The sequence below is a fragment of the Somniosus microcephalus genome, chromosome 26 (assembly GCF_052327205.1).
Source record: "Somniosus microcephalus isolate GS21.2 chromosome 26, FLI_Smic_1.0, whole genome shotgun sequence".
NCBI lineage: Eukaryota > Metazoa > Chordata > Chondrichthyes > Squaliformes > Somniosidae > Somniosus > Somniosus microcephalus.
In genome coordinates, this window is record NC_141012.1 from 988,889 (window position 1) to 1,015,850 (window position 26,962).

Below are 26,962 nucleotides of genomic sequence, written 5' to 3' on the forward strand. Positions count from 1 at the left end.
AGGGTACTGAGTTTGGACGATCAGCCATGATCGCATTGAATGGTGGAGCAGGCTCGAGGGGCCGAATGGCCAACTCCTGCTCCTATCTTCTATGTTTCTATGAGACTGTGACCCCTCATTCTACAGCCTCCAGCTAGAGGAAACATCCTCCCTGCATCCAGTCTGTCTAGCCCTGTCAGAATTTTATACGTTTCAATGAGATCCCCTCATTCTTCTAAACTCCAGTGAATACAGGCCTAGTCGACCCAATCTCTCCTCATAAGACAGTCCTGCCATCCCAGGAATCAGTCTGGTGAGCCTTTGCTGCACTCCCTCTATGGCAAGTATATCCTTTCTTAGGTAGGGAGACCAAAACTGCACACAGTACTCCAGGTGTGGTCTCACCATGGCCCTGTATAACTGTAGTAAGATATCCTTGCTCCTGTACTCAAATCCTCTTGCAATGAAGGCCAACATACCATTTGCCTTCCTAACTGCTTGCTGCACCTGCATGTTTGCTTCCAGTGACTGGTGTACAAGGACACTCAGGTCCCTCTGTACATCAACATTTCCCAATCTATCACCATTTAAATAATACTCTGCCTTTCTGTTTTTCCGACCGAAGTGGATAACTTCACATTTATCCACGTTATACTGCATCTGCCACGTATTTGCCCACTCACTCAACTTGTCTAAATCGCCTTGAAGCCTCTTTGCATCCTCCTCACAACTCACAATCCCACCTAGTTTCATGTCGTCAGCAAACTTGGAAATATTACATTTGGTTCCCTCATCCAAATCATTGATATATATTGTGAATAGCTGGGGCCCAAGCACTGATCCCTGCCGTACCCAACTAGTCACCGCCTGCCACCCCGAAAAAGACCCATTTATTCCTACTCTCTGTTTCCTGTCTGTTAACCAATTTTCAATCCATGCCAGTATATTACCCCAATCCCATGTGCTTTAATTTATCACACTAACCTCTTATGTGGGACTTGATCAAAGGCCTTCTGAAAATCCAAATACACCACATCCACTGGTTCTCTCTTATCTATTCTACCAGTTCCATCCTCAAAAAACTCCAGTAGGTTTGTCAAACATGATTTCCCTTTCATAAATCCATGTTGACTTTATCTAATCCCGTTGATATTTTCTAAGTGTCCTGTTATCACATCCTTTATAATAGACTAACATTTTCCCTACTACTGATGTAGTTCCCTGTTTTCTCTCTCCCTCCTTTTTTAAATAGTGGGGTTATATTTGCCACCCTCCAATCTGCAGAAACTATTCCATAATCTATAGAATTTTGGAAGATGACAACCAATGCATCCACTATTTCCATGGCTACCTCTTTTAGTACTCTGGGATGCAGATTATCAGGCCCTGGGGATTTATCGGCTTTCAGTCCCATTAATTTCTCCAGCACTATTTTTTTACTAATACTAATTTCCTTTAATTCCTCCTTCTCACTAGACCCTTGGTTCCCTAGCATTTCTGGGAATTTATTTGTGTCCTCTTCCTGAAGACAGAACCAAAGTATTTGTTTAATTGTTCTGCCATTTCCTTGTTCCCCATTATAAATTCTCCCGTTTCTGACTGTAAGGGACCTACATTTGTCTTCACCAATCTTTTTCTTTTTACATACTTGTAGAAGCTTTTACAGTCCGCTTTTATGTTCCTTGCAAGTTTACTCTCATACTCTCTTTTTCCCCTCTTAATCAATCTCTTGGTCCTTTTTTGCTGAATTCTAAACTGCTCCCAATCCTCAGGCTTTTTCTGGCAACTTTATATGACTCCTCTTTGGATCTAATACTCTCCTTAATTCCTTTGGTTAGCCATGGTTGGGTTGCTTTTCCTTTTGTGTTTTTGCGCCAAAAAGGAATGTTTAACTGTTGCAATTCATGCATTATTTCCTTAAATGTTAGCCACTGCCTATCCACCGTCATGCCTTGTAATGAAGCTCCCCAATCTATCATAGCCAACTCCCTCCTCATACCTTCGTATTTTCTTTTGTTTAGGAGTGTGTGCGTATGTAATAGAGAGCGCAAAGATGGAGAGACAACTTAGAGACAGAGCAAGTGAGAGACAGGAAGATGAAAAGATAAAGAGAAACACACAGACAGGAGATATGGGAGACCAACAGAAGAGAAAGCGACAAACAGAGAGAGGGGCAGATGGAGAGATAGAGATGAAAAAGACAGAAAGAAACATATGAACAGAAAGACCATTTAGCCCCTCAAGACTGTTCCACCATTTTATTAGATCATGGCTCATCTGTACCTCAACTCCATATCCCTCGATACCCTTACCCAACAAATATCACAGAATCACAGAAACCCCACAGTGCAGATAGAGGCCATTTCGGCCCATCGAGCCTCCACCGACACATATCCCACCCTATCCCTGTAACCCCACGTATTTAATCCCCCTAACACTAAGGGTCAATTTATCATAGCCAATCAACCTAACCCGCACAAATATCTGTTGATCTCAGTCTTGAAAACTCCAATTGACCTCCAGTATCCACAGCCTTTTGTGGGGTTGGGAGGGGGGGGGGGGGGGCAGCGGAAAGAGTTTCAGATTTCCACTACCCTTTGTGAAGACGTGGTTCCTGATTTCACTCCTGAAAGGCCTGGCTCTAATTTTAAGGTTATGCCCCTTTGTTTTGGACTGCCCCATCAGGGAAAATAGTTTCTCCCTATCTACTCTATCAAATCCTTTATCATTTTATACACCTCAATCAGATTACCCCTGAAACTTATAAACTCAAGGGAATACAAGCCAAGTCTATGCAACCAGTCCTCGTAATTTAACCCTTTTAGGCCCGGTATCATTCTGATGAATCTACGCTGCCTTCCCTACAAGGCCAATACATCCTTCCTGAGGTGTGGTACCCAGAACTGAACGCAGTGCTCCAGGTGGGGTCTGACCAAGACTCTATACAACTGGAGCATGACCTCATTTTTGTATTCCAGCCCCTTGAGATAAAGGACTATTTTGATTGCTTTCTGTACCTGTACATGGACTTCCAAATCCTTTTGCTCCTCCACAGCTTCTAGTGTCTCATCAGTAAGAAACTAGAAAAAGGGGTAGACAAAGACAGACAGACAGAGGGGAGAGGAAGGAAGAAGGGAAAAGGAAAGGAAGGCAGACATAATAGGAAGAGAGGAAAAAACAGAGTGGGTAAAAGTCAGAACTGAGAAAGATACTTCAGTACAAGTGGAAGATGAAGGGCTTGCACCTTGCCCTTTACCTCTCGACCCTTGCACCTTGGCCTGCCCTGTGTGGGACTGCCTCTTGTCCAATCAGAAAGCACAGCATTCACAGAGTAAGTGGCCTTAAGGTTTGTTGACGTGAGGGAATGACCGAGTGAACAATTACACAAGTACATCCCCGGCAACAAACAGCCCGACAGTTTGACTAAAACACTTTGGAAGGCCAGAGCTGAAAGGCCATCATTTACAAATTATCCTCAACTAAATTTTTGACTAATTTTCATGTCTTATATATTAGAGGATTTTGTGCAGCCGTATGGTGTGGATCAGAGGAGGTGTGGTTTTACACGGGTGGGACTATTACACCGTGTAATGCAGTGTATTATCTGCTCTATGTAATCTGATCTGTCCATAAGTCTATTTGCTATAATATCTTGAAGTTAATTAGAAGCAAAGCACAATCGAAGGTTGCGAGAGGAATCGATTCTCTATAGATTGGCAGATCTTTGTCTTCTTTTCTTCTTAGGCAGTCCCTCGGGACCGAGGATGACTTGCTTCCACACTAAAAATGAGTTCTCGGGTGACTGATGAGTCCAATGCGGGACCTACAGTCTCTGTCACAGGTGGGGCAGACGGTGGTTGAAGGGGCGGGTGGGTGGGATGCTTGGGTTGACGTGCACTCCTTCTGCTGCCTGCGCATGGCTTCCGCTTGCTCGAGGTGTTCGGCGCCTTCTCGGATGCTTCTCCTCCACTTTGTGTGGTCTTAGGCCAGGGATTCCCAGGTGTCGGTGGGGATGTTACACTTTTTGAAGGAGGCTTTGAGGGTGTCCTTGAAGCATTTCCTCTGCCCACCTGGGGCTCTCTTGCCGTGCCGGAGCTCCGAGTAGAGCGCTTGTTTTGGGAGTCTCGTATCGGGCATGCGGACAATGTGACCCGTCCATCGGAGCTGATCAAGCATGGTCAAAGCTTCGATGCTGGGAATGTTGGCCTGAGCAAGAACACGGACGTTGGTGCGCCTATCGTCGATGTCTGCCCTTGTTGACAGTAGGCTCCCGAGGTATGGAAGGTGGACCACATTGTCCAGGGCCTTGTCGTGGATTTTGATAATCGGGGGGCAGTACTGTGTGGCGGGGGCAGGTTGGTAGAGGACCTTTGTCTTACGGATGTTTAGTGCAAGGCCTATGCTTTCGTACGCTTCGGTGAAGGTGTTGACGATGGTTTGGAGTTTGATCTCCGAGTGAGCGCAGACGCAAGCGTCGTCTGCATACTGTAATTCGACGACAGAGGATGAGACGACCTTGGATCTGGGCTGGAGGCGAGGGAGGTTGAACAGTTTCCTGTTTGTTCTGTAAATTAGCTCCACTCCAGTGGGGAGCTTACTGAGGGTTAGATGGAGCATTGCAGCAAGGAAGATCGAGAAGAGCGTTGGTGCGATGACACAGCCTGGCTTGGCCCCGGTTCGTACGTGAATTGGGTCTGTGGTGGAACCATTGGTCAGGATCACGGCTTGCATGTCATCATGAAGCAGGCGGAGGATGGTGACAAACTTTTGAGGGCAGCCGAATTTGAGGAGGACACTCCATAACTCCCTGTAAATCTCTGCTCTTCTCCAAGGTTGAACAAAACCAACAGAAAATTACTTTTTCTCCAATAGTTTTATTTTTAATAAAAACTGCGACACAGAAATTTGCACGTAACCAACTTGTCAAATATATTTATCTCTGTGATATATTAAAATTCTTGCAAATGGCATGCACATCTTGTACACATTAACTTCACAATCTGTCTCATATGCTTTGTATGCCAACCTTTCCAATGGTAAAACCCTCGTCACACTTTGCTCAACATAAAATCAGCAGGAAATCAGAAGTGAACGGCTAGATAATCAAATCCAATGACAAGTTACTAAGGACTAACCAACCCTTGACCTCTCCGTCCTTGCAAACTACCGCCCCATCTCCAAGCTCCCTTTCCTCTAAGTCCTTGAACGTGTTGTTGCCTCCCAAGTCCGTGCCCATCTTTCCCGGAACTCCATGTTTGAGTCCCTCCAATCCGGTTTCCACCCCTGCCACAGTACCGAAACGGCTCTCGTCAAAGTCACAAATGACATCCTTTGTTACTGTGATAAAGGTAAACTATCCTCCCTCGTCCTTCTCAACCTGTCTACAGCCTTTCACATGGTTGACCACTCCATCCTCCTCCAATGCCTCTCCACTATCGTCCAGCTGGGTGGGACTGCACTCGCCTGGTTCCATTCTCATCTATCTAATCGTAGCCAGAAAATCACCTGCAATGGCTTCTCTTCCCACTCCCGCATCATTACCTCTGGGGTCCCCCAAGCGTCTATCCTTGGCCCCCTCCTATTTCTCATCTATATACTACCCCCTGGCTACATCATCTGAAAACACGACGTCAGTTTCCAAATGTATGCCGACACCCAGCTCTACATCACCGTCACTTCTCTCGATCCCGCCACGGTCTCTAAATTGACACACTGCTTGTCTGACATCTAGTACTGGATGAGCAGAAATTTTCTCCAATTAAATATTGGGAAGGCCGAAGCCATTGTCTGCGGGCCGCGCCACAAACTCCATTCCCTAGCCACCGACTCAATCACTCTCCCTAGCATCTGTCTGAGGCTGAACCAGACTGTTTGCAACCTTGGTGTCACATTTGACCCTGAAATGAGTTTCCGACCACATATCTGTGGCATAACACCGCCTATTTCTACCTCCGTAATATTGCCTGTCTCGGCCTCTGCTCATCTGCTGCTGAAACCCTCATCCATGCCTTGGTTACCTCTAGACTTGACTATTCCTAGTTGGCCTTCCACATTCTACCCTACGTAAACTTGAGGTCATCCAAAATTTGGCTGCCCGTGTCCTAACTCGCACCAAGTCCCGTTCGCCCATCACCCCTGTGCTTGCTGGCCTACATTGGCTCCCGGGTAAGCAACGCCTCGATTTCAAAATTCTCAGCCTGGTTTTCAAATCGCTCCATGGCCTCACCCCTCCCTATCTCTGTAACCTCCTCCAGCTCCACAACCCTCCCAAGATATCTGCGCTCCTCTAATTCTGCCCTCTTGAGCATCTCTGATTATAATCGCTCAACCATCAGTGGCCGTGCCTTCTGTTGCCTTGCCTTCTGTTGCCTAGGCCCTAAGCTCTGGAATTCCCTCCCTAAACCTCTCCACCTCTCTACTGCTCTCTCCTCCTTTAAGACGCTCCTTAAAACCTACCTTTTTGACCAAGCTTTTGGTCACTGCCCTAATTTCTTATGTGGCTCGGTGTCAATTTTCTGTCTTGCATTACTCCTGTGAAGCGCCTTGGGACATTTAACTATGTTTAAGGCGCTATATAAATACAAGTTGTTGTTGTTGACTTATTACAACAACCAATCCTGAATGACCCGTGCGTTAAATGTAACAATAATTATAAAGAAAAAGGTATCAATCTGATCACTCAAAACCTTTTGAAAAAATTTTTATTTGCCATTATTCCTTTGGTAAATGGAACATCAAACACCCAAAATAAGCTTTTAAACTAAATTCAAAATTCAAATACACAAACTACATAATAACATGAAGCGTAATTAATTAAAATTTTAACTGGATGGTTCCTCACTCCGAGAGTTGTCAATCCTGGCCGTGCGTGGAATTACTCGGAATCCTCACATCCTGTGAAACCAGGCAATTGCTTTGCTTTTTCACAAACCTTTATTTTAGGCAAATCTCTCATTTAGCATATTAACTAATCCTTTCCGATTATGAACCACACTCCTGCAATCATCCTACCTGTGATTGGAGCGAGTGTGAATCTTTGTTGAGAGTAAACAGAACAACATTTGTTCATCAATAAAGTATTTCTGTTTTTCAATCAAAGGTTGAAGAGAATTAAACATGGCTGTTCATGTTGATCATAGCAAGCCGCTCCCAGATAGCAGTTCAGTAAAAATAAAACGCTCTTCTGAAATATTTTTGGGACTTGAGGATAAATCTTTAATACAAGAACTGGGAAACAACAGAAATAATAAACTTTTTCAACATTTTATGAGGTCAATTTTTAATATAAATTTATGTATAAGTTGGTAACTCAGTAATAGACGGGAATGTCTGATGGTGGGGATAGAGTGGGGGGGATACAAGAAATGCTCCCCATAATTTTATTCTGGTGTGCAGTCACTTTAAGGGGCTGTGCGGCACATTCATATTTCGCATGCGCAAAATTTAACATTGCAAAAGCCGATCCCAGGCTGTGTGGCTTATAGGGAACGTTGACTACAAGGCTGCTCGACCCAGCCCCCAAATACTGCCAGATCCCAGCAACCCCCAGACTCTGGGCTCACCCTGTTCCAAAACACCTTCCCAAGGGTTGCTGGACCCCCTTCCCCAAAATTTGCTCCAATCCCAGGACCCCCTCCACCACCCCCAGTAAATGCCACTCCTCAGAATCCACCCAGCACCCCCCCAGGAGTCCTTTCACAGCTCACAAATCCCTAGTCCACAATGCAACGGTTCCCTTATTCCAGGATCATTCCCAATGCTCCCACCCCCAATTCGCCAAGATCCCAGGAACCCCTCCCAGTGACCCAAGGACTCACTCTCCCAGGACCCCCACTCCCAGTGACCCCAGGACTCACTCTCCCAGTGACCCCAGGACCCCACTCCCAGTGACCCCCAGGACACTCTCTCCCAGGACCCCCACTCCCAGTGACCCCAGGGCTCTCTCTCCCAGGACACCCACTCCCAGTGACCCGATGACTCTCTCTCACAGGACCCCCACTCCCAGTGACCCGAGGACTCTCTCTCCCAGGACCCCCACTCCCAGTGACCCCAGGACTCACTCTCTCCCAGTGACCCCAAGACCCCCATGCCCAGTGACCCCAGGACCCCACTCCCAGTGACCCCAGAACTCACTCTCCCAGTGACCCCAGGACTCACTCTCCCAGTGACCCCACTCCCAGTGACCCCAGGACACTCTCTCCCCAGGGCCCCCATTCCTAGTGACTCCGTAACCCCCTCTCCAGTATTCATGGGATCTATTCCCAGTGCTCCCAATCTAGGGGCTCCCCCACTAAAGGAAATGTCCTCGGTAAGTTTAATCATGTTGTTGTGAATATGTTGATGATTTTATATTGAGAGTTTTATTTGGAACGCTGAATATTTGAGTTTTTGCATATTGATAAAGTGTGATGGTTAAGAGTGATTTGATTGGCTGTGCATCTGGTGGACAAGATGATTACTATCTCCTAATTCGCTATTCCAGTTCTGATTTTGATTAGAAAATTGTGAAGCTATTGAATTGTGATTAATTAATACTTTATAAATATGAAACTTGAGTGAATGAAACACTAATGTGACACAGAGTGCGATCGGCTCCTGAAGTGAGAGACTGACATTACAATTAGCTCACTTGTCCTCTCTTCTCTGAAAACTCTGCCCTCCAATCCTCCCTCCATATAAACTCGCCTACCCATATTCACGGCCACCCCCTTGACCTCGCCATCTCACGCAGCCCCTCTACTCACATCGATTGCCTCGATCACAGATAAGGCCATTTCTGATGTATCCCCCTCCCCTCTATGTCCACCCTGGAAAAACTCTCGCCAGTCACTTTCAAACTCCCGACTGACTGTCAAGTCTTTGGCCCTCCATTCGCCAGTAGCATTATGACAATGAGCTCAGAGAGACAGGCGTTCAGGGCTGGGATGTCACTCTTTTCTCTACAACTCCTCCTCGTAAAGCGGGGGCGTGACAGGCAGGCACTGATTGAACCCGTGCCCATTTCACCATCAGATTTCCAGATGGGGAAATCTGAATAAAACATAGCACAGCTAAAAACTGCAGAGACTTTGCAGAATTCACCCAAAGATTTGAATTGCTGCGACTCAGTGAATTAAAAAGCTTAATTTACACATTCACCCTCCTCCCGTGTATCAGACTGTCTCTTTAATGTGGCAGCCCTGACTCGCCTCTCTCCCCATCCTCAGTCAGAGGTCTCCGCTCCAAGGAACTAATTACACCATTCCTGCAGCACATTCCTGCTGACACTCGTGTCAGTCACTGGCAAATATTTGTTCCCAATGTCCACAATGGCAAAACCGAGAGAGGCCGGAAACTCCGAGCTGGACAAAGGCAGCAGAGTGAAAGCATGAGGAGCGAGCCTAGCAGGAGAGGCACTGACCGCTGAAACCCCAATACTGACTGCTGAACCCCCAATACTGACTGCTGAACAATGTTCCCTTTAAGCTGTGCAGCAGTCTGGAGCTCCTGCACAGCCCAAAAAATAAGTTGACGAAACACTGGCGCTGAAACTGACCACTGCGCTTCTGGTGACCAGCCCAGCAACAGGCAGAGACCGAAAAATGGACACCAGCTTTGGCCAAGGCTGACCCGCCCCAGCAGAGGAGACACCTGTGGTCAGCACCAGTCTGACTAGCCAATTAGGAAATAGACCAATGCTGACAACACAGGGTGCCTCGACTTAAAGGAGGACGGAGATGGACAAATGATTAAATGCAGACCTGGCGTGGGTCTGAGTCAAACAGAGCAGAACGTTCCAAAAACCAGGTGGTGGCGAGTACTGGATGATTAGACAGAGAGGCAGGCAGAGTGCAAGAGAGGCAAAGAGTTGAGATAGCAATACAACTGAGTGAGACAGGGACAGACACCACACGTGACAAACAGTAGCGGTTCTCGGCTGGCACTGTGTTTTCGGTGTTGGTGGTGTTCCTGCGCCTCACCTCACTCTCCTGGCCGTACAGCAGTGGAGGAGCAGTGGGTGTCACTGGGCTCCCACCCAGACAACAGTTTAGTGCAACATCGAGGCTTGGGTTTAAAATCGCCCTCTGCTCCTCCCAGCCTGGGGACAACTTGGGAAAGTTTTAGGACATTCCTGAGGAGCTTAAAATAATAAAATCGGAGGCAATTTGAAGGACAGCCCAGTAAACAAAGAGCCCGAGAGTGAAAATGACACAGAGGGGCTGACACCTCACGTCCTGCTGCTGTTCCTCCTCCTCTCCCAGGCTGCTCTTACTGGGACGGTTATGAGTACAGCAAGAAACAGCCTGGCTGTATCCCTGTCTCTCTGTAACTTCAGACCAGCCACCTCACACCCACCCTACGCGCCCTCTCACACTATTCATTTAACCAGGTGACCATCTTCACAACCTCCCCCACTCATGCGCTGTGATTCAGTGCGCACCAACTCACGGAGTTCGCCCTTGGTTACTCTTGGTAAAGATCACACTGCGAGAGTCAGGAAAGCACTGGTGACTCCCGGTCACCAACCTGGCGGCAGTCACTGACACTCGCTGCTCACTTCTTGTTCTGAATTACATGCTACTGTTGTGACAGTTTGTAAGAACCCCGCACCTACACAGCCAAACCTTCACCACTGAGCCACAGAATATTTATCCCTCAACCAATACTTAAAACACATTATCTCATCATTATCACTTTGCATTTTGTGGGAGCTTGCTGTGTACAAATTGGCTGCACGTTTCCTACATTACAACAGTGACTAAACTTCAAAAGTACTTCATTGTCTGTAAAGTGCTTTGGGACGTCCCGAGGTTGTGAACGGTGCCATTGAAATGAAAGTCTTTTCTTTCTTTACAACAGGCCTCACGTCCTTGAGCAGCAACAGTACAGGGACTGAGTCTGCAAGAAACCGCCCCCTCTTCTGACCCCGGCGGGCACCTCCTGTGGCCCCTCCGACCCAGCGGTAGATGTGAGTGAAGTTGATCTGCCCTCGCCACCTACATTCGCTGAACTAGAATCATAGAATGGTTACAGCACAGGAGGCCATTCGGCCCATCGAGCCCGTGCCAGCTCTCTGCAAGAGCACGTCAGCTACTCCCACTTCCCCGCAGCCCTGCAATTTCTTTCTTTCAGGTACTTATCCAATTCCCTTTTGAAAGCCACGATTAAATCTGCCTCCACCGCCCTCTCAGGCAGTTCATTCCAGATCCTAACCAATCCCTGCATAAAATTGTTTTTCCTCATGTCGCCTTTGGTTCTTCTGCCAATCACCTTAAATCTGTGTCCACTGGTTCTCGACCCTTCCACCAATGGGAACAGTTTCTCTCTATCTACTCTGTCTAGACTCCTCATGATTTTGAACACCTCTATCAAATCTCCTCTCGACCTTCTCTGCTCTAAGAACCACCCCAGCTTCTCCAGTCTATTCACGTAACTGAAGTCCCTCCTCCCTGGAACCATTCTTGTAAATCTTTTCTGCACCCACTCCAAAGCCTTCACATCCTTCCTAAAGCGCGGTGCCCAGAATTGGACACAATACTCCACTTGAGGCTGAACCAGTGTTTTATAAAGGTTCATCATATCTTCCTTGTTTTTGTACTCTATACCTCTATGAAGCCTAGGATCCCGTATGCTTTTTTAACTGCTTTCTCAACCTGCCCTGCCACCTTCAATGATTTGTGTACATATACCCCCAGGTCTCTCTGTTCATGCACCCCCTTTAGAATTGTACCCTTTAGTTTATATTGCCTCTCCTCATTCTGCCTATCAAAATGCATCACTTTGCACTTTTCTGCGATAAATTTCATCTGCCACGTGTCCGCCCATTCCACCAGCCTGTCTATGTCTTCCTGAAGTCCATCGCTATCCTCCTCACTGTACACTATACTTCAAAGTTTTGTTTCATCTGCAAATTTTGAAATTGTGCCCTGTACACCCAAGACCAAGTGGTCCTAGTACTGACCCCTGGGGAACACCACTGTGTACATTCCCCCAGTCCGATAAACAACCGTTCACCACTACTCTCTGTTTCCTATCACTTAGCGAACTTCGTATCCATGCTGCCACTGTCACTTTTATTCCATGGGCTTCAACTTTGCTGGCAAGCCTATTAGGTGGCACTTTATCACTAGAAGTCTATGGACACCACATCAACAGCACTGCCCTCATCAACCCTTTGTTACCTCATCAAAAAACTCAATCAAGTTAGTTAAACACGATTTGCCTTTAACAAATTCGTGCTGGCTTTCTTAATTAATCCACACTTGTCCAAGTGACTATTAATTTTGTCCCGGATTATCGTTTCTAAAAGCTTCCCCACTACCGAGGTTAAACTGACTGGCCTGTAGTTGCTGCATTTATCCTTATACCCTTCTTTGAATAATGGTGTAACATTTGCAATTCTCCAGTACTCTGGCACTAGCCCCGTATTCAAGGAGGATTGGAAGATTATGGCCAGTGCCTCTACAATTTCCATCTTACTTCCCTCAGCATCCTAGGATGCATCCCATCCGATTCTGGTGACTTATCTACGTTAAGTACAGCCAGCCTTTCTAGTACCTCATCATCAATTTTTATCCCATCCAGCATCTCAACTACTTCCTCTTTCACTATGACTTTGGCAGCATCTTCTTCCTTAGTAAAGACAGATGCAAAGTACTCATTTAGTACCTCAGCCATGCCCACTGACTCCATTTTGGTCCCTAATCGGCCCCACCCCTCCTCTTACTACCCGTTTACTATTTAAATGCCTAAAGACGACTTTTGGATTCCCTTTTATCTTAGCTGCCAATCCATTCTCATACTCTCTCTTTGCCCCTCTTATTTCCTTTTTCACTTCCCCTCTGAACTTTCTATATTCAGCCTGGTTCTCACTTGTATTCTCAACCTGACATCTGTCATACACCCCCTTTTTCTGCTTCATCTTACTCTCTGTCTCTTTCGTCATCCAGGAAGCTCTGGCTTTGGTTGCCCTACCTTTCCCCCTCATGGGAATGTACCGCGACTGTACCTGAACCATCTCCTCTTTAAAGGCAGCCCATTGTTCGATTACCGTTTTGCCTGCCAATCTTTAATTCCAATTTACCCGGGCCAGATCCATTCTCAACCCACTGAAATGGGCTTTCCTCCAATTAACTATTTTTACTCCAGATTGCTCCCTGTCCTTTTCCATAGCTAGTCTAAAACATATGATACTGTGATCACTGTTCCCTAAATGTTCCCCTACTGACACTTGCTCTACTTTTCCACAGAGCGGGATTAAACGGAGTGGACCTGAACAGAGTGTTTTATTTGGAAAGAGTGGGAATTTGGAGCAGTGGGGGAGGGAGTTGCTGCTTTTTGCCTACACTACTTGTAGTGCTTTGTGTTATAGGTAGATATTTAATTTCGGTACCCTTACCTTAATCTAGATCAAGTACTGTAAGTAGTCAAGAAACTACACTGTAAACTAAGTTACCTAAATACAAATTTAATTAAATAAAACAAGGTCATATAGGGATGGCAGTGCAGGAGGTGTGCCGCAACAGCAGCATGTGTTGATTTGTGGAGAGCATTGTGATCCCGGACCACCACGTTTGCAGTAAGTGCCTGCTTTGATCCAGGAGGCAGTAACACCCCTTAGGTTAGGTATTGGTACAGGTCTGGTTAGTGGTCAAGGACAGGAGGGTGTGACTGCAATTCATGCAGGTAAGGGGACCCCAGGTGCAGTGCTGGAAGAGCCTCAGCCCTTGTCCAACAGGTATGAATGAAGTAAAAGCCTGTAGGATGGATGAGCAAGCTGACCATGGTGCAGGAGGCCATTCAAGTGGGGGGAGTGAAAGGGAATGTAGTTGTGGTAGGGGACAATATAGTCAGGGGGATAGATACTGTTCTCTGCAGCCGCGAATGAGAGTTCCAAAGGTTGAGTTGCCAGGTTTAAAGACATCTCCTCGCGGCTGGAGAAGAACTTGGAGTGGGACAGGAAGGATCCAGTTGTCATGGTCCACGTTGGAACCAACGACATAGGTAGAACTAGGAATGAGGTTCTGCTGAGGGAGTTTGAGGGGCTAGGATCCAAATTAAAAAGCAGAACCTCAAAAGGTAATAATCTCTGGATTGTTACCGGAGACATGTGCAAATTATCATAGGGACAAACAGATTAGAGGTTTAAATGTGTGGCTCAAAGAGTGGTGCGGGAGGAAGGAGTATCAGTTCATGGGGCACTGGCACCAGTACTGGAGAAAGAGGGAGCTGTTCTGTTGGGAGCGACTGCATCTAAACCGGGCTGGGACCAGTGTCCCGGCAAACCAAATAACTAGGGCAGCAGACAGGGCTTTAAACTAATGATGGGGGGAGGATTCAGGAAAGAGTAACTTTAAAAGCAGCGAGAGAAATGTCAAGGCTCTAAAGCAGAGTAGAGTTTTGGGTAAAAATAAGCAGAGTGGGTCAGGAAGGGACAGAGAGAGTAACAAAGGTAATAAGGCATCAGTGACTAAGGTGACATCAGGGGAAAATGGAAATAAGTCAAAGACCACTATATCTGAATGTGCAAAGCATTTGCAACAAAATAGATGAATTAATAGTGCAGATAGAAATTAACAGGTTTGATCTAATAGTCATAACGGAGATGTGGTTGCAATGTGGCCAAGGTTGGGAACTAAATATTCCAGGATACTTAACTTTTAGAAGAGATAGGCAGAATGAAAAAGGAGGAGGGGCAGCCCTGATAATAAAGGATGGGATAAAGACAGTCGAGAGAAAGGATCTTAGCTCAGAAAATCAAGAAGTACAATCAGTTTGGGTGGAGACATTGGTGGGAGTTGTTTATAGGCCCCCAAACAGTAGTTGTAATGTCGGGCAGAGTATAAATCAGGAAATTAGAGGCACATGTAATAAGGGTAATACAGTAATCATGGGGGACTTTAATCTACATATAGACTGGGCAAACCAAATTTGCAATAATAGTGTGGAGGACAAGTTCACGGAATGTATGCAAGATAGTTTTCTAGATCAGTATGTTGAGGAACCAACTAGGGAACAGGCTATTTTAGATCTAGTATTGTGCAATGTGAAAGGGTTAATGAATAACCTTGTAGTAAAGCGGCCTTTAAGGAAGAGTGACCATAATATGATAGAATTTTATATTGAGTTTGAAAGTGATTCAGTTAAATCTGAAACTAGAGTCTTTAATCTAAACAAAGCAAACTACATAGGTATGAGGGGTGAGTTAGCTAAGGAAGATTGGGAAACTACATTAAAAGGTATGACAGTAGACAAGCAATGGCTAGCATTTAAAGAATACATAATTTACAACAAATATACAGGAAAAGTGGTCCAAATGTGGCTAACAAGTTAAAGATAGTATTAGATCAAAGGAAGAGGCTTATAATGTTGTCAAAAAGATTAGTAAGCCTGACGATTGGGAGGATTTTAGAATTCAGCAAAGGAGAGCCAAGAAATTGATAAAGAAAGGGAAAATAGAATGAGAGTAAACTAGCCAGACACAAAAATAGACTGTAAAAGCTACTATAGGGATGTAAAAAGGAAAACATTAGCAAAAGTAAATGTGGGTCCCTTACAGGCTGAGACAGGAGAAATTGTAATGGGGAATAAGGAAATGGCAGAGAAATTAAACAAATACTTTGTGTCTGTCTTCACGGAAGAAGACGCAAAAAACTTCCCGGAAATAGTGGAGAATTAAAAGGTCCAGAGGAATTGAAAGAAATTAGTATTAGTAAAAAAAACTGGAGAAATTAATGTGACTGAAAGCCAATAAATCCCCTGGACCGGATGGCCTACATCCTAGGGTTTTGAAAGAGTTGGCTATAGAGATAGTGAATGCAATGGTTGTCATTTTCAAAAATTCCACAGATTCTAGAACGATTCCTGCGGATTGGAAGGTAGCAAATGTAACCCCACTATTTAAGGAAGGAGGGAGAGAGAAAACGGGGAACTACAGACCAGTTAGCCTGACATCAGTAGTAGGGAAAATGCTAGAATCTATTATTAAGGATGTGGTAACAGGACACTTAGAAAATAATAATAGGATTGGGCAGAGTCAACACGGATTTATGAAAGGGAAATTATGTTTGACAAATCTGTTGAGTTTTTTGAGGTTGAAACTAGCAGAACAGATAAGGGGAACCAGTGGATGTGGTGTATTTGGATTTTCAGAAGTAATTCAATAAGCTGCCACACAAGAGGTTATTAAACAAAATTAGGGCTCATGGGATTGGGGGTAATATACTAGCATGGATTGAGGATTGGTTAACGGACTGAAAACAGAGAGTAGGAATAAACAGGTCATTTTCGGGTTGGCAGGCTGTAACTAGTGGGGTACCGCAAGGATCAGTGCTTGGGCCTCAGCTATTCACAATCTACATCAATGATTTGGATGAGGGGACCAAATGTAATATATCCAAGTTTGCTGATGATACAAAGCTGGGTGGGAATGTAAGTTGTGAGGAGGATGCAAGGAAGCTTCAAGGGGATATAGACAGGCTAAGTGAGTGGGCAAGAGCATGGCAAATGGAATATAATGTGGAGAAATGTGAAGTTATCCACTTTGGTAGGAAAAATAGAAAAGCAGAGTGTTTTTTTTAAATGGTGAGAGATTGGGAAATGTTGGTGTTCAGAGGGACCTGGGTGTCCTTGTACACAAATCACTGAAAGTTAACATGCAGGTACAGCAAGCAATTAGGAAAGCAAATGGTATGTTGGCCTTTATTACAACAGGATTTGAGTATAAGAGTAAAGACGTCTTACTGCAATTATATAGGGCCCTGGTGAGACCACACCTGGAGTATTGTGTATAATTTTGGTCTCCTTACCTAAGGAAGGATATACGTGCCATAGAGGGAGTGCAATGAAGGTTCACTAGACTGGTTCCTGGGATGGGGGGATTGTCCTACGAGTAGAGATTGAGTAGACTAGGCCTATATTTTCTAGAGTTTAGAAGAATGAGAGGTGATCTCATTGAAACATACAAAATTCTTACAGGGCTTGACAGGGTAGATGCAGGGAGGATGTTTCCACTGGCTGGAGTCTACAACCAGGGGTCACAGTCTCAGAATAAGGGGTCGGCCATTTAGGACCGAGATGAGGAGAAATTTCTTTACTCAGAAGGTGGTGAAGATTTGGAATTCTCTACCCCAGAGGGCTGTGGAGGCTCAGTCATCGAGTATATTCAAGACAGAGATCGATAGATTTTTGAATATTAAGGGAATCAAGGGATATGGGGATAGTGGAGATGAGGTAGAAGATCAGCCAATGATTCTATGTTCTTATGTGGCTCAGTATCAATGTTTGTCATCTAACCCGCCTGTGAAGCGCCTTGGGATGTTTTACTACATTAAAGGCGCTATATAAATACAAGTTGTTGTTGTCCACCCTGCATATCCGAGTATTTGATGTTGGGGTTCGAGCAACTTTATCCTGCCACTGGTTTCCATTTGCTAGCCGCTTTATAACAGGATAGAGGCGGAATATTCAAGCTGTACATTTCAGGGAGCGATCTGTAATCTGTGAATTTAAAAGGTTTAAAGTTTACGAGGAGCAGGTCTCACCGAGGTCCGATCGCTTGGGGAAGTTGGGAAATTAATAGTAAAGGACAGAGAGGGGAAAGAATTTCTGAAGTTCAGGAGAACTTTCTTGATCAGTATGTTTCCAGCCCAACAAGGAAGGAGGCATTGCTGGACCTGGTTCTGGGAATGAGGTGGGTCAAGTACATAAGGAAAATTAGGGCAGATGAACAAAAACTTGGTCAAAGAGGTAGGTTTTAAGGAGCGTCTTAAAGGAGACAAGCGAGGTAGAGGGGCGGAGAGGTTTAGGGAGGGAATTCCAGAGCTTAGGGCCTAGGCAACAGAAGGCACGGCCACCAATGGTTGGACGATTATAATCAGGGATGCTCAAGAGGGCAGAATTAGAGGAGCGCAGATATCTCGGGAGGAGGGGTTGTGGGGCTGGAGGACATTACAGAGATAGGGAGGGGCGAGGCCATGGAGGGATTTGAAATTTGAAGGATGAGAATTTTGAAATTGAGGCGTTGCTTAACCGGGAACCAATCTAGGTCAGTGAGAACAGGGGTGAACGGGACTTGGTGCAAGTTAGGACACGGGCAGCCAAGTTTTGGATGACCTCAAGTTTATGTAGGGTAGAATGTGGGAGGCCAGCCAGGAGTGCGTTGGAATAATCAAGTCCAGAGGCAACAAAGGCATGGATGAGAGTTTCAGCAGCGGATGAGCGGAGCTGCGGCGGAGACGGGCGATGTTACGTGAATGGAAATAGGTGGTCTTAGTTATGCTGCAGCTATGTGGTCGGAAGCTCATTTCAGGGTCAAATATGACACCAAGGTTGCAAACAGTGTGGTTCAGCCTCAGGCAGATGTTAGGGAGAGGGAATGAGTCAGTGGCTATGGAACAGAGTTTGTGGCGGGGACCGAAAACAATGGCTTCAGTCTTCCCAATATTTAGTTGGAGAAAATTTCTGCTCATCCAGTACTAGGTGTCTGTGGCTGGGGTCAAGAGAGGTGATGGTGAGGTAGAGCTGGGTGATGTCAGCGTACATGTGGAAACTGACACTGTTTTCGAATGATGTCGCCAAGGGGCATCATGTAGATGAGAAATAGGAGGGGGCCAAGGATAGATCCTTGGGAGACACCAGAGGTAACAATGCAGGAGTGGGAAGAGACGCCCAACAAGGGATGATTCGCTATTGGATCTAGTTATGGGGAAAGAGCCAGAGCAGATAAGAGAAGTAAAACTGGGGAACATATAGGCAATAGTGACCATAATATGATAGGCAATAGTGACCATAATATAATATGCTTTAAGATGATAATAGAGAAAGACATAAGTATGACAAAAACCAGGTTAATAGATTAGGGAAAAACTGATTTTGAGGGGCTGAGAATAGAACTTGGGAAGCTGATGTGGGCAACAATATTGGCAAACAACGATGCAGAACGTCGATGGGAAACATTTAAAACAGTGTTCAATAGAGTGCAGGGAAATATATTCTGCTAAAAGAGAAGAACAGACTAAACACTAATGAGCCTCCATGGATAAATAAAGCCATAGGGAGCAATTTAAGGTAAGGAAAGAGGCATACATTAAGTACATAGACAGCAGAGGAGTGCATGATGATGGAATATGAAGAGATTAGGAGAGAAGTCAAAGAAACAATTAGGAAGGCAAAGAGGAACTATGAAATTAAATTATCAAAGAACATAAAACAAAAATAGTAAAATATTTTACAGACACATCAATAAAAAAGGTTGGGATGGGAATAGGGCCATTAAGCGATAGACAGGACAATACCACAGGTAACGATAGGGAGATGGCAGAAATATTAAATCATTATTTTGCTTTGGTATTTACCAGGGAGATAGAACAGGTGGACGTGACATTGGATGATGAGATGAGTAATGAGATAAGCGCATTTAAAATAAAAAAGGGGATATATTAAATAAACTAATCAAACTCAAAGAAGATAAAACCCCTGGTCCGGATGGATTGCATCCACGCATTTTAAAAGAATTTAGGGAAGAGATAGCAGAAGCATTACTACGCATATTTAATAATTCGTTAGAAAAAGGTGTAGTGCCAGAGGGCTGGCGGATAGCTAACGTAACACCTATATTTAAGAAGGGGGATAGAACATGTCCAGGGAATTATAGACCAGTCAGCTTAACATCGATAGTAGGAAAAATAATGGAATCCCTACTAAAGGAGAGCATAGAAGAACATCTAGAAATGAAAAGTATAATAATGAATAGTCAGCATGGATTTCAGAGGGGAAAATCTTGCTTGACCAACCTCAATGAATTTTTTGAAGAGGTAAGAGAGAGTAGACAATTGTAATTCCATAGATGTAATTTATCTAGATTTTCAAAAGGCCTTCGATAAGGTACCCCATAATAGACTAATGAATAAGGTCAGAGAATGCAGTCAGGGGACAAGTAACAGAACAGATTGCTGAAATAACAACAGAAAACACTGGAAAAACTCAGCAGGCCAGGCAACATCCGTGGAGAGAGAAACAGTTAACGTTTCAGGTCGAAGACCCTTCGTCAGGACTTCGACCTGAAACGCTGACTCTGTTTCTCTCTCCACGGATGTTGCCTGGCCTGCTGAGTTTTTCCAGCATTTTCTGTTGTTATTTCGGATTTCCAGCATCCACAGTATTTTGCTATCGCAGAACGGATTGCTGGCTGGCTTCAAGACAGAAAGCAGAGAGTAGGGGTTAAAGGTAGCTATTCACCTTGGCAGAAGGTTCCACAAGGATCAGTGCTGGGACCACTGCTGTTCACAATTTACATTAATGATTTAGACTTTGGAATCAAAAACACAATTTCCAAATTTGCGGATGACACCAAATTTGGGGGGGGGGGGGGGATAGTCAATACTGAACAGGACTGCAACAAATTACAGGAGGGCATTAATAAACTTGCAAATGGGCAAACAATTGGCAAATGAAATTCAACACAGATAAATGTGGCGTATTAAATTTTGGTAGGAAGAATAGGGAGGTCACTTATTACTTGGAGGGTGCGAGTCTGGGTGGGGTAGAAGAACAAAGGCATCTCGGAGTACAAATACACAAATCACTAAAAGTTGCGACACAGGTTACCAAGGTCATAAAAAAAGCAAACCAAGCACTAGGGTTTATTTCTAGAGGGATAGAATTGAAAAGTAGGGAAGTTATGCTAAACCTGTATCGAACCTTGGTTAGACCACACTTGCGTGCAGTTCTGGTCGTCATATTATTAAAAGGATAGCGGTGCACTGGAGAGGTTGCAGAGAAGATTTACAAGGATGACACCAGAAATGCAAGGGTCTCTTTTCCCTTGAAAAAAGGCTGAGGGGTGACCTAATAGAGGTCTTCAAGATTATGAGAGGTTTTGATAGAGTGGATACAGAATGTGTCCACTTGTGGGGAGGAGCATAACTAGAGGCCATCAATATAAGATAGTCACCAAGAAATCTAATAGGGAATTCAGAAGAAACTTCTTTACCCAGAGAGTGGTGAGAATGTGGAACTCGCTACCACAGGGAGTGGTTGAAGCGAATAGTATAGATGCATTTAAGGGGAGGCTGGACAAGCATATGAGGGAGAAGAGAACAGAGGGTTACGCTGATAGATTTAGATGAGGAAAGACGGGAGGAGGCTCGAGTGGAGCATAAACGCCGGCATGAACTGGTTGGGCCAAATGGCCTGTTTCTGTGCCGTATATCCTCTGTAAGAAGCCATTGCAGGTGATTCTCTGGCTACGATTAGATAGATAAGAATGGAACCAGGCCAGTGCAGTCCCACCCAGCTGGACGACGGTGGAGAGACGTTGGAGGAGGATGTAGTGGTCAACCTTGTTAAAGGACGCTGTGTGATCAGCAGTCGGCAGCTCAGTTACTTCACGACGTTTCAAGCCTTCCATTAACGGAGTTCCGTTTAATTATAAGCAGAGTGTTGTAGAGATGCCAACAGTTGCTCCATCACAGCCATACCTCGGCACAAAACACTCACTGTCCAATTGCCTGGGGCTGCCAGACTGCCGGTCAGCAAGATCTGAAACCACGCCTTGCTCTTCGCCCAGTTTCACAGCCCGAGAGACCAGGATCCATCTCTATTACTCTGTGGAAATGGTGGCGCTAAAATCAAAGCCCCAAACACTCGCTCCAGCAATGCGCACCACCCAGTACACGAGTCCTCAGGTTAAAGCTCTGTGTAAACACTACAACCCTCCTGATCTGCCGGTCTGTCCTTCCCACGGAAACTCCCGGAAATTCCCAGCTCCAAGCAGAGGCTTTTCTCGCGATTCCACCTGGCACGGAGTGACAGAAGGCTGTCACTGGCTCAGAATCCCTGCGGAAATCATCTCAATGCCCTTAAATTTTCAGGAAAGAGTAAAACATGGAGTCTCGATGGTCAAGTTGCCGTGGATACAGCGACACGGAACCTCAGCCCGATGCCAATGCTGAGCTGCTCCCAGTGCTGTGCTGCCTCTCATTAAAGGAATATACTGAACAAAGCTGTTCTAGCTCCAGCTCATACTAACCCACAAGGGACTGGTTTGAGGCCGACTTTGTGCAGCAGAGTGAGATTTCATCAGTGGCACTCACGTGAGGACCAACAGGGAGCGATAACAAGGCTCTGTATCACAGCGGGTTAAACACTCCGATATTACACCTCTAGCATTTGGGTTTCATTCCAGCCCAGGTTAAAAGCCCCACACCCACCTTCCCTCTGCCAATGATGAGGATCCCTGAGTGAAATCAGTGAGGGCAAAAGTGAACTCTCCTCATGGAGAGCAGAGTCCATGACTCAGATCCATGAATATTCTGCACTGATGGAGCAACCTCACCCCGAGAGATACACAGGACGGCTAGTCTGAAAAATAGAACAGTCTCACTGATACAGCAATGCATCTAATCTCGGAATCTAACCCGTGCTGCAACTGCCCTGGAAGTACGAGATGGGACAGTGTAGAGGGAGCTTTACTCTGTATCTAACCCGTGCTGTACCTGCCCTGGGAGTGTTTGATGGGACAGTGTAGAGGGAGCTTTACTCTGTATCTAACCCGTGCTGTACCTGCCCTGGGAGTGTTTGATGGGACAGTGTAGAGGGAGCTTTACTCTGTATCTAACCCCGTGCTGTACCTGCCCTGGGAGTGTTTGATGGGACAGTGTAGAGGGAGATTTACTCTGTATCTAACCCGTGCTGTACCTGCCCTGGGAGTGTTTGATGGGACAGTGTAGAGGGAGCTTTACTCTGTATCTAACCCGTGCTGTACCTGCCCTGGGAGTACGAGATGGGACACCAGATGTAAAATGTGTAGGAATACTCCATTCTGAAGAATGGAGTTTCTCACCTTGGTGTATACTAAACTCTAATCCCCTGCAGTCACCAATAATCTTATCTATACTTGAAGCCAGTTGCTTGAGGCCTGACATTCATCCAATTCCACTTTGCAATATTCAGAGTTTATAGAAAAATCATTTGTGCTGATGTCATGTTAGCTGCAAGTGCCAGAAGGCCTGGCAGGAGGAATGAGGCTGAGGCAGGTTTCCTGTGCATTGGCAATCAAGAAACTGCACAGGTTCAGCAGGAGGATGTTGTGTAGACTGGCTTTCTGGACTCATTAACACAGCAGCAATGAAAGGGTGAATGTGTGTGTAATGAGAGGCCAGCACATTGGGAACTAGCACAGTAATTACATGGCCCGTCTCTGCCTCGGCCCACACACCTATTTATAGAATACTGATGCAGGCAGACTGGGTCCACACCCAGACTGCCAGTCAGCAGCTCTTCATAGTAATTAACAGGCGGAGGGAGTCTCAACTACAGCACAGAATGTGAAGCTGTAGCATCGAGATGGTGCAAGTTTTTGACAACACTGAGTCACAATTAAAGGCACACCGTCGGCAAGAAGAATTCTTGCCCTCCGCACCATCAGCATTCCAACCTCCGCCAGTGCGCCTTCACTCAAAGACTCCCTGAAAACTGCTCCTGGTCTCTCTGCACATTGACCCACCATGGGCTGATGGAATGCGAGTGTATCTCAGTAAACACACAAACTCTCCCGCTTCTAATTGCTAACATAAACCGCTGGGTGCGGCCGGGAACTGCGTGTTGGTGGATGAGCCTCTAAAGACTCCCTACCGACTGTCCAACCAGTGTCACAGCAACAGATCACCGCCAGCGAGAGCGCATCAAGACCTCCAGTCAGTTACAATGGCCCACTGGCACACTCCAGCCAGCGACATGCTGCTTAACTGGCAGCAACTACTTGCATTTATATAGCACCTTTAACGTAGTAAAACATCCCAAGATGTTTCACAGGTGCTTTATCAAACAAAACTTGACACTGAGCAACATAAGGACATATTAGGGCAGATGACTAAAAGCTTGGTCAAAGTGGTAGGTTTTAAAGAGCGTCTTAAAGGAGGAGTGAGAGAGGCAGAGAGGTTTAGGAAGGGAATTCCAGAGCTTAGAACCAAGGCAGCTGAAGGCACGGCCGCCAATGGTTGAGCGATTAAAATCGGGGATGCGCAGGAGGCCAGAATTGGAGGAGTGCAGAGATCTCAGAGGGTTGTAGGTCTGGAGATTACAGAGATAGGGAGGGGGCAAGGCCATGAAGGAATTTGAAAACAAGGATGAGAATTTTAAAATCAAGGAGTTGCCTGACTGGGAGCCAATGTAGGTCAGCTAGCACAGGGATGATGGGTGAACGGGACTTGGTGCGAGTCGGGACACGGGACAGTGAGCACAGGGATGATGGGTGAACGGGTCTTGGTGCGAGTCGGGACACGGGGCAGTGAGCACAGGGGGCGATGGGTGAACGGGACTGGGTGTGAGTTAGGACACGGGGCAGTGAGCACAGGGATGATGGGTGAACGGGACTCGGTGCGAGTCGGGACACGGGGCAGTGAGCACAGGGATGATGGGTGAACGGGACTAGGTGCGAGTCGGGACACGGGGCAGTGAGCACAGGGATGATGGGTGAACGGGACTCGGTGCGAGTCGGGACACGGGGCAGTGAGCACAGGGATGATGGGTGAACGGGACTCGGTGCGAGTCGGGACACGGGGCAGTGAGCACAGGGATGATGGGTGAACGGGACTTGGTGCGAGTCGGGACCGGGGCAGTGAGCACAGGGATGATGGGTGAACGGGACTTGGTGCGAGTCGGGACCGGGGCAGTGAGCACAGGGGGTGATGGGTGAACGGGACTCGGTGCAAGTCGGGATACAGGCAGCAGAGCTTTGGATGAGCTGAAGTTTAGAGAGTGGAAGGCCGGCCAGCAACTACTTTGGCAAAGTTGGCCCAGGTTGAAAGGCGGCCCTTGGCTAAGATGCTGCTCTACTTTCTGGCCATCGCTGGGATGGGATGGAACCGCTACAGGACCCACACTGTTGGTCAACAGCAGTGAATTAAACTGACCACAGGGACTGGTCAACACAAGGCCACAATTCTGCTGTCTTATTGGCTGCTCTGACAGGAAAGGAATGCACTGTTGGGGTCAGAGGGCATTACTGGTCTGCAGAGAGAGAATCTGTGCAGCAACGAGGGGCACGGATGTACACAGGATATCAAGGCTTCGCTGATCACGTTCAAATCACAACTAATTAAACTTATTTTGCTGAAACACTTTACCTTTCAAATTAAGCACTGACAGGAACAAACCCGAGCCAATAAGATGGCAGAATCGTGGCCTTGTGTCGACCAGTCCTGTAGTCAGTTTAATTCACTGCCGTACCAACAGTGTGGGCCTTATACATGTTACATCCCATCGACAGACAGGGGGATAGGGGGAAGAGAGCAAGCGAGAGGAATCATAAATCATAAAATGGTTACAGCACAGGAGGCCTATCGAGCCTGTGCCGGCTCTCTGCAAGTGCACTTCAGCTGGGCTCACTCCCCCGCCCTTTCCCCATAGCCGTGCAAATTTTTTTTTCTTCAAGTACTTATCCAATTCCCTTTTGAAAGCCTCAATTGAATCTGCCTCCACCACCCTTTCAGGCAGTGATCTCCAGATCCTAACCACTCGCTGCGTAAAAAAGTTTTCCCTCATGTTGCCTTTGGTTCTTATGCCAATCACCTTAAATCTGTGTCCTCTAGTTCTCGACCCTTCCGCCAATGGGAACAGTTTCTATCTACTATCTAGACTCCTCATAATTTTGAGCACCTCTATCAAATCTGCTCTCAACCTTCTCTACTCTAAGGAGAACTCCAGCTTCTCCAGTCTATCCACGTAACTGATTTCCCTCATCCATGGAACCATTCTTGTGAATCTTTTCTGCACCCTCTCTAAGGCCTTCACATCCTTCCTAAAGTGCGGTGCCCAGAATTGGACACAATACTCCAGTTGAGGCTGAACCAGTGTTTTATAAAGGTTCATCATATCTTCCTTGCTTTTGTACTCATTGGACCGTATTTTCCAATTGGAGGCTTCCTGCGTGCGGAAGCCTCCAATCTGGAAAAAATCTACTTGAGGGCTCCCAAGATCCGGACACTTCCGCTCCTGGGCCTCTCCAGCTCAAAGTGTGCAGGGCCCACGTATCCCAGAGGCGCAGGCGGTTCGCAAGCGTCCCTGGGATCACGTGGGCCATGGGGAGCCAATCAAAGAAGGGAATCTCCCTTCATACAGTTGACAGATGGACCTGTCAAATATATGAATGGAGATCACCCCAAAAACACAGTAAAACATTAAATAACATTTTTTTTAAACCCTCTCATTTTTAAAATTAGTTGAAATTACAATAAATTAAATATTTTAAACAAAAATTTAATTTTTTGAAAAAAATAAAGTTTTTTACGGGGCAAAAAATAAACTTACCTTTTTAAAAGTATTTTTAAATGATAAAGGAGTGAAACTTTTTTTTACTTTTTTTTTTTTTTACTTTTTTTCAAATCTGGTAGCCTGCTTTTACCAGGCGTAAGATTTCTAAGGGTTTTCTGCGGGCAGAGGTGCTGCAAAGCATTCTTGAGAGATCGGAAATGCCGATTTTCAGCATGTCTGAAACCGGCATTTCTGATGACCCTACGGGTGTGTAAACAGCGCAGACACACCCGTAGGGATCGGAATATCCGGCCCGATACCCCTATTTATGAAGCCCAGGATCCCATATGCTTTTTTAACCGCTTTCTCAACCTGCCCTGCCACCTTCAATGATTTGTGCTCATATACCTCCAGGTCTCTGTTCATGCACTCCCATTAGAACTGTACCCTTTAGTTTGTACCCTCGTTCTTCCTACCAAAATGTATCACATCACACTTTTCTGCATTAAATTTCATCTGCCACGTGTCCAACCATTCCACCAGCCTGTCGATGTCTTCCTGAAGTCTATCACTCTCCTCCTCACCGTTCACTATACTTCCAAGTTTTGTGTCATCTGCATTTTGAAATTGTGCCCTGTACACCCAAGTCTAAGTCATTAATACATATCAAGAAAAGCAGTGGTCCTAGTACTGACCCCTGGGGACAACCACTGTATAGATTCCTCCAGTCCAAAAAACAACCGTTCACCAT

The 26,962-nt window shown here is 45.9% G+C and overlaps 1 protein-coding gene across 11 annotated transcripts in view; it reads right to left on the bottom strand.

Annotated features, from left to right (window-relative positions):
• The window catches only part of LOC147100184 (rho guanine nucleotide exchange factor 12-like), a 278,585-nt gene that overhangs the window by 222,896 nt on the left and 28,727 nt on the right, over positions 1–26,962 (bottom strand). Inside the window, exon 2 of one of the 11 annotated variants that reach the window (XM_085967599.1) lies at positions 2,997–3,059. The exons of the other annotated variants lie outside the window; for them this stretch is intronic. Coding sequence (XP_085823725.1) covers positions 2,997–3,004 — 8 coding nt within the window. The 5' untranslated portion in view covers positions 3,005–3,059. The remainder of the gene's footprint in view (positions 1–2,996; positions 3,060–26,962) is intronic. 11 annotated transcript variants of the gene reach the window in all.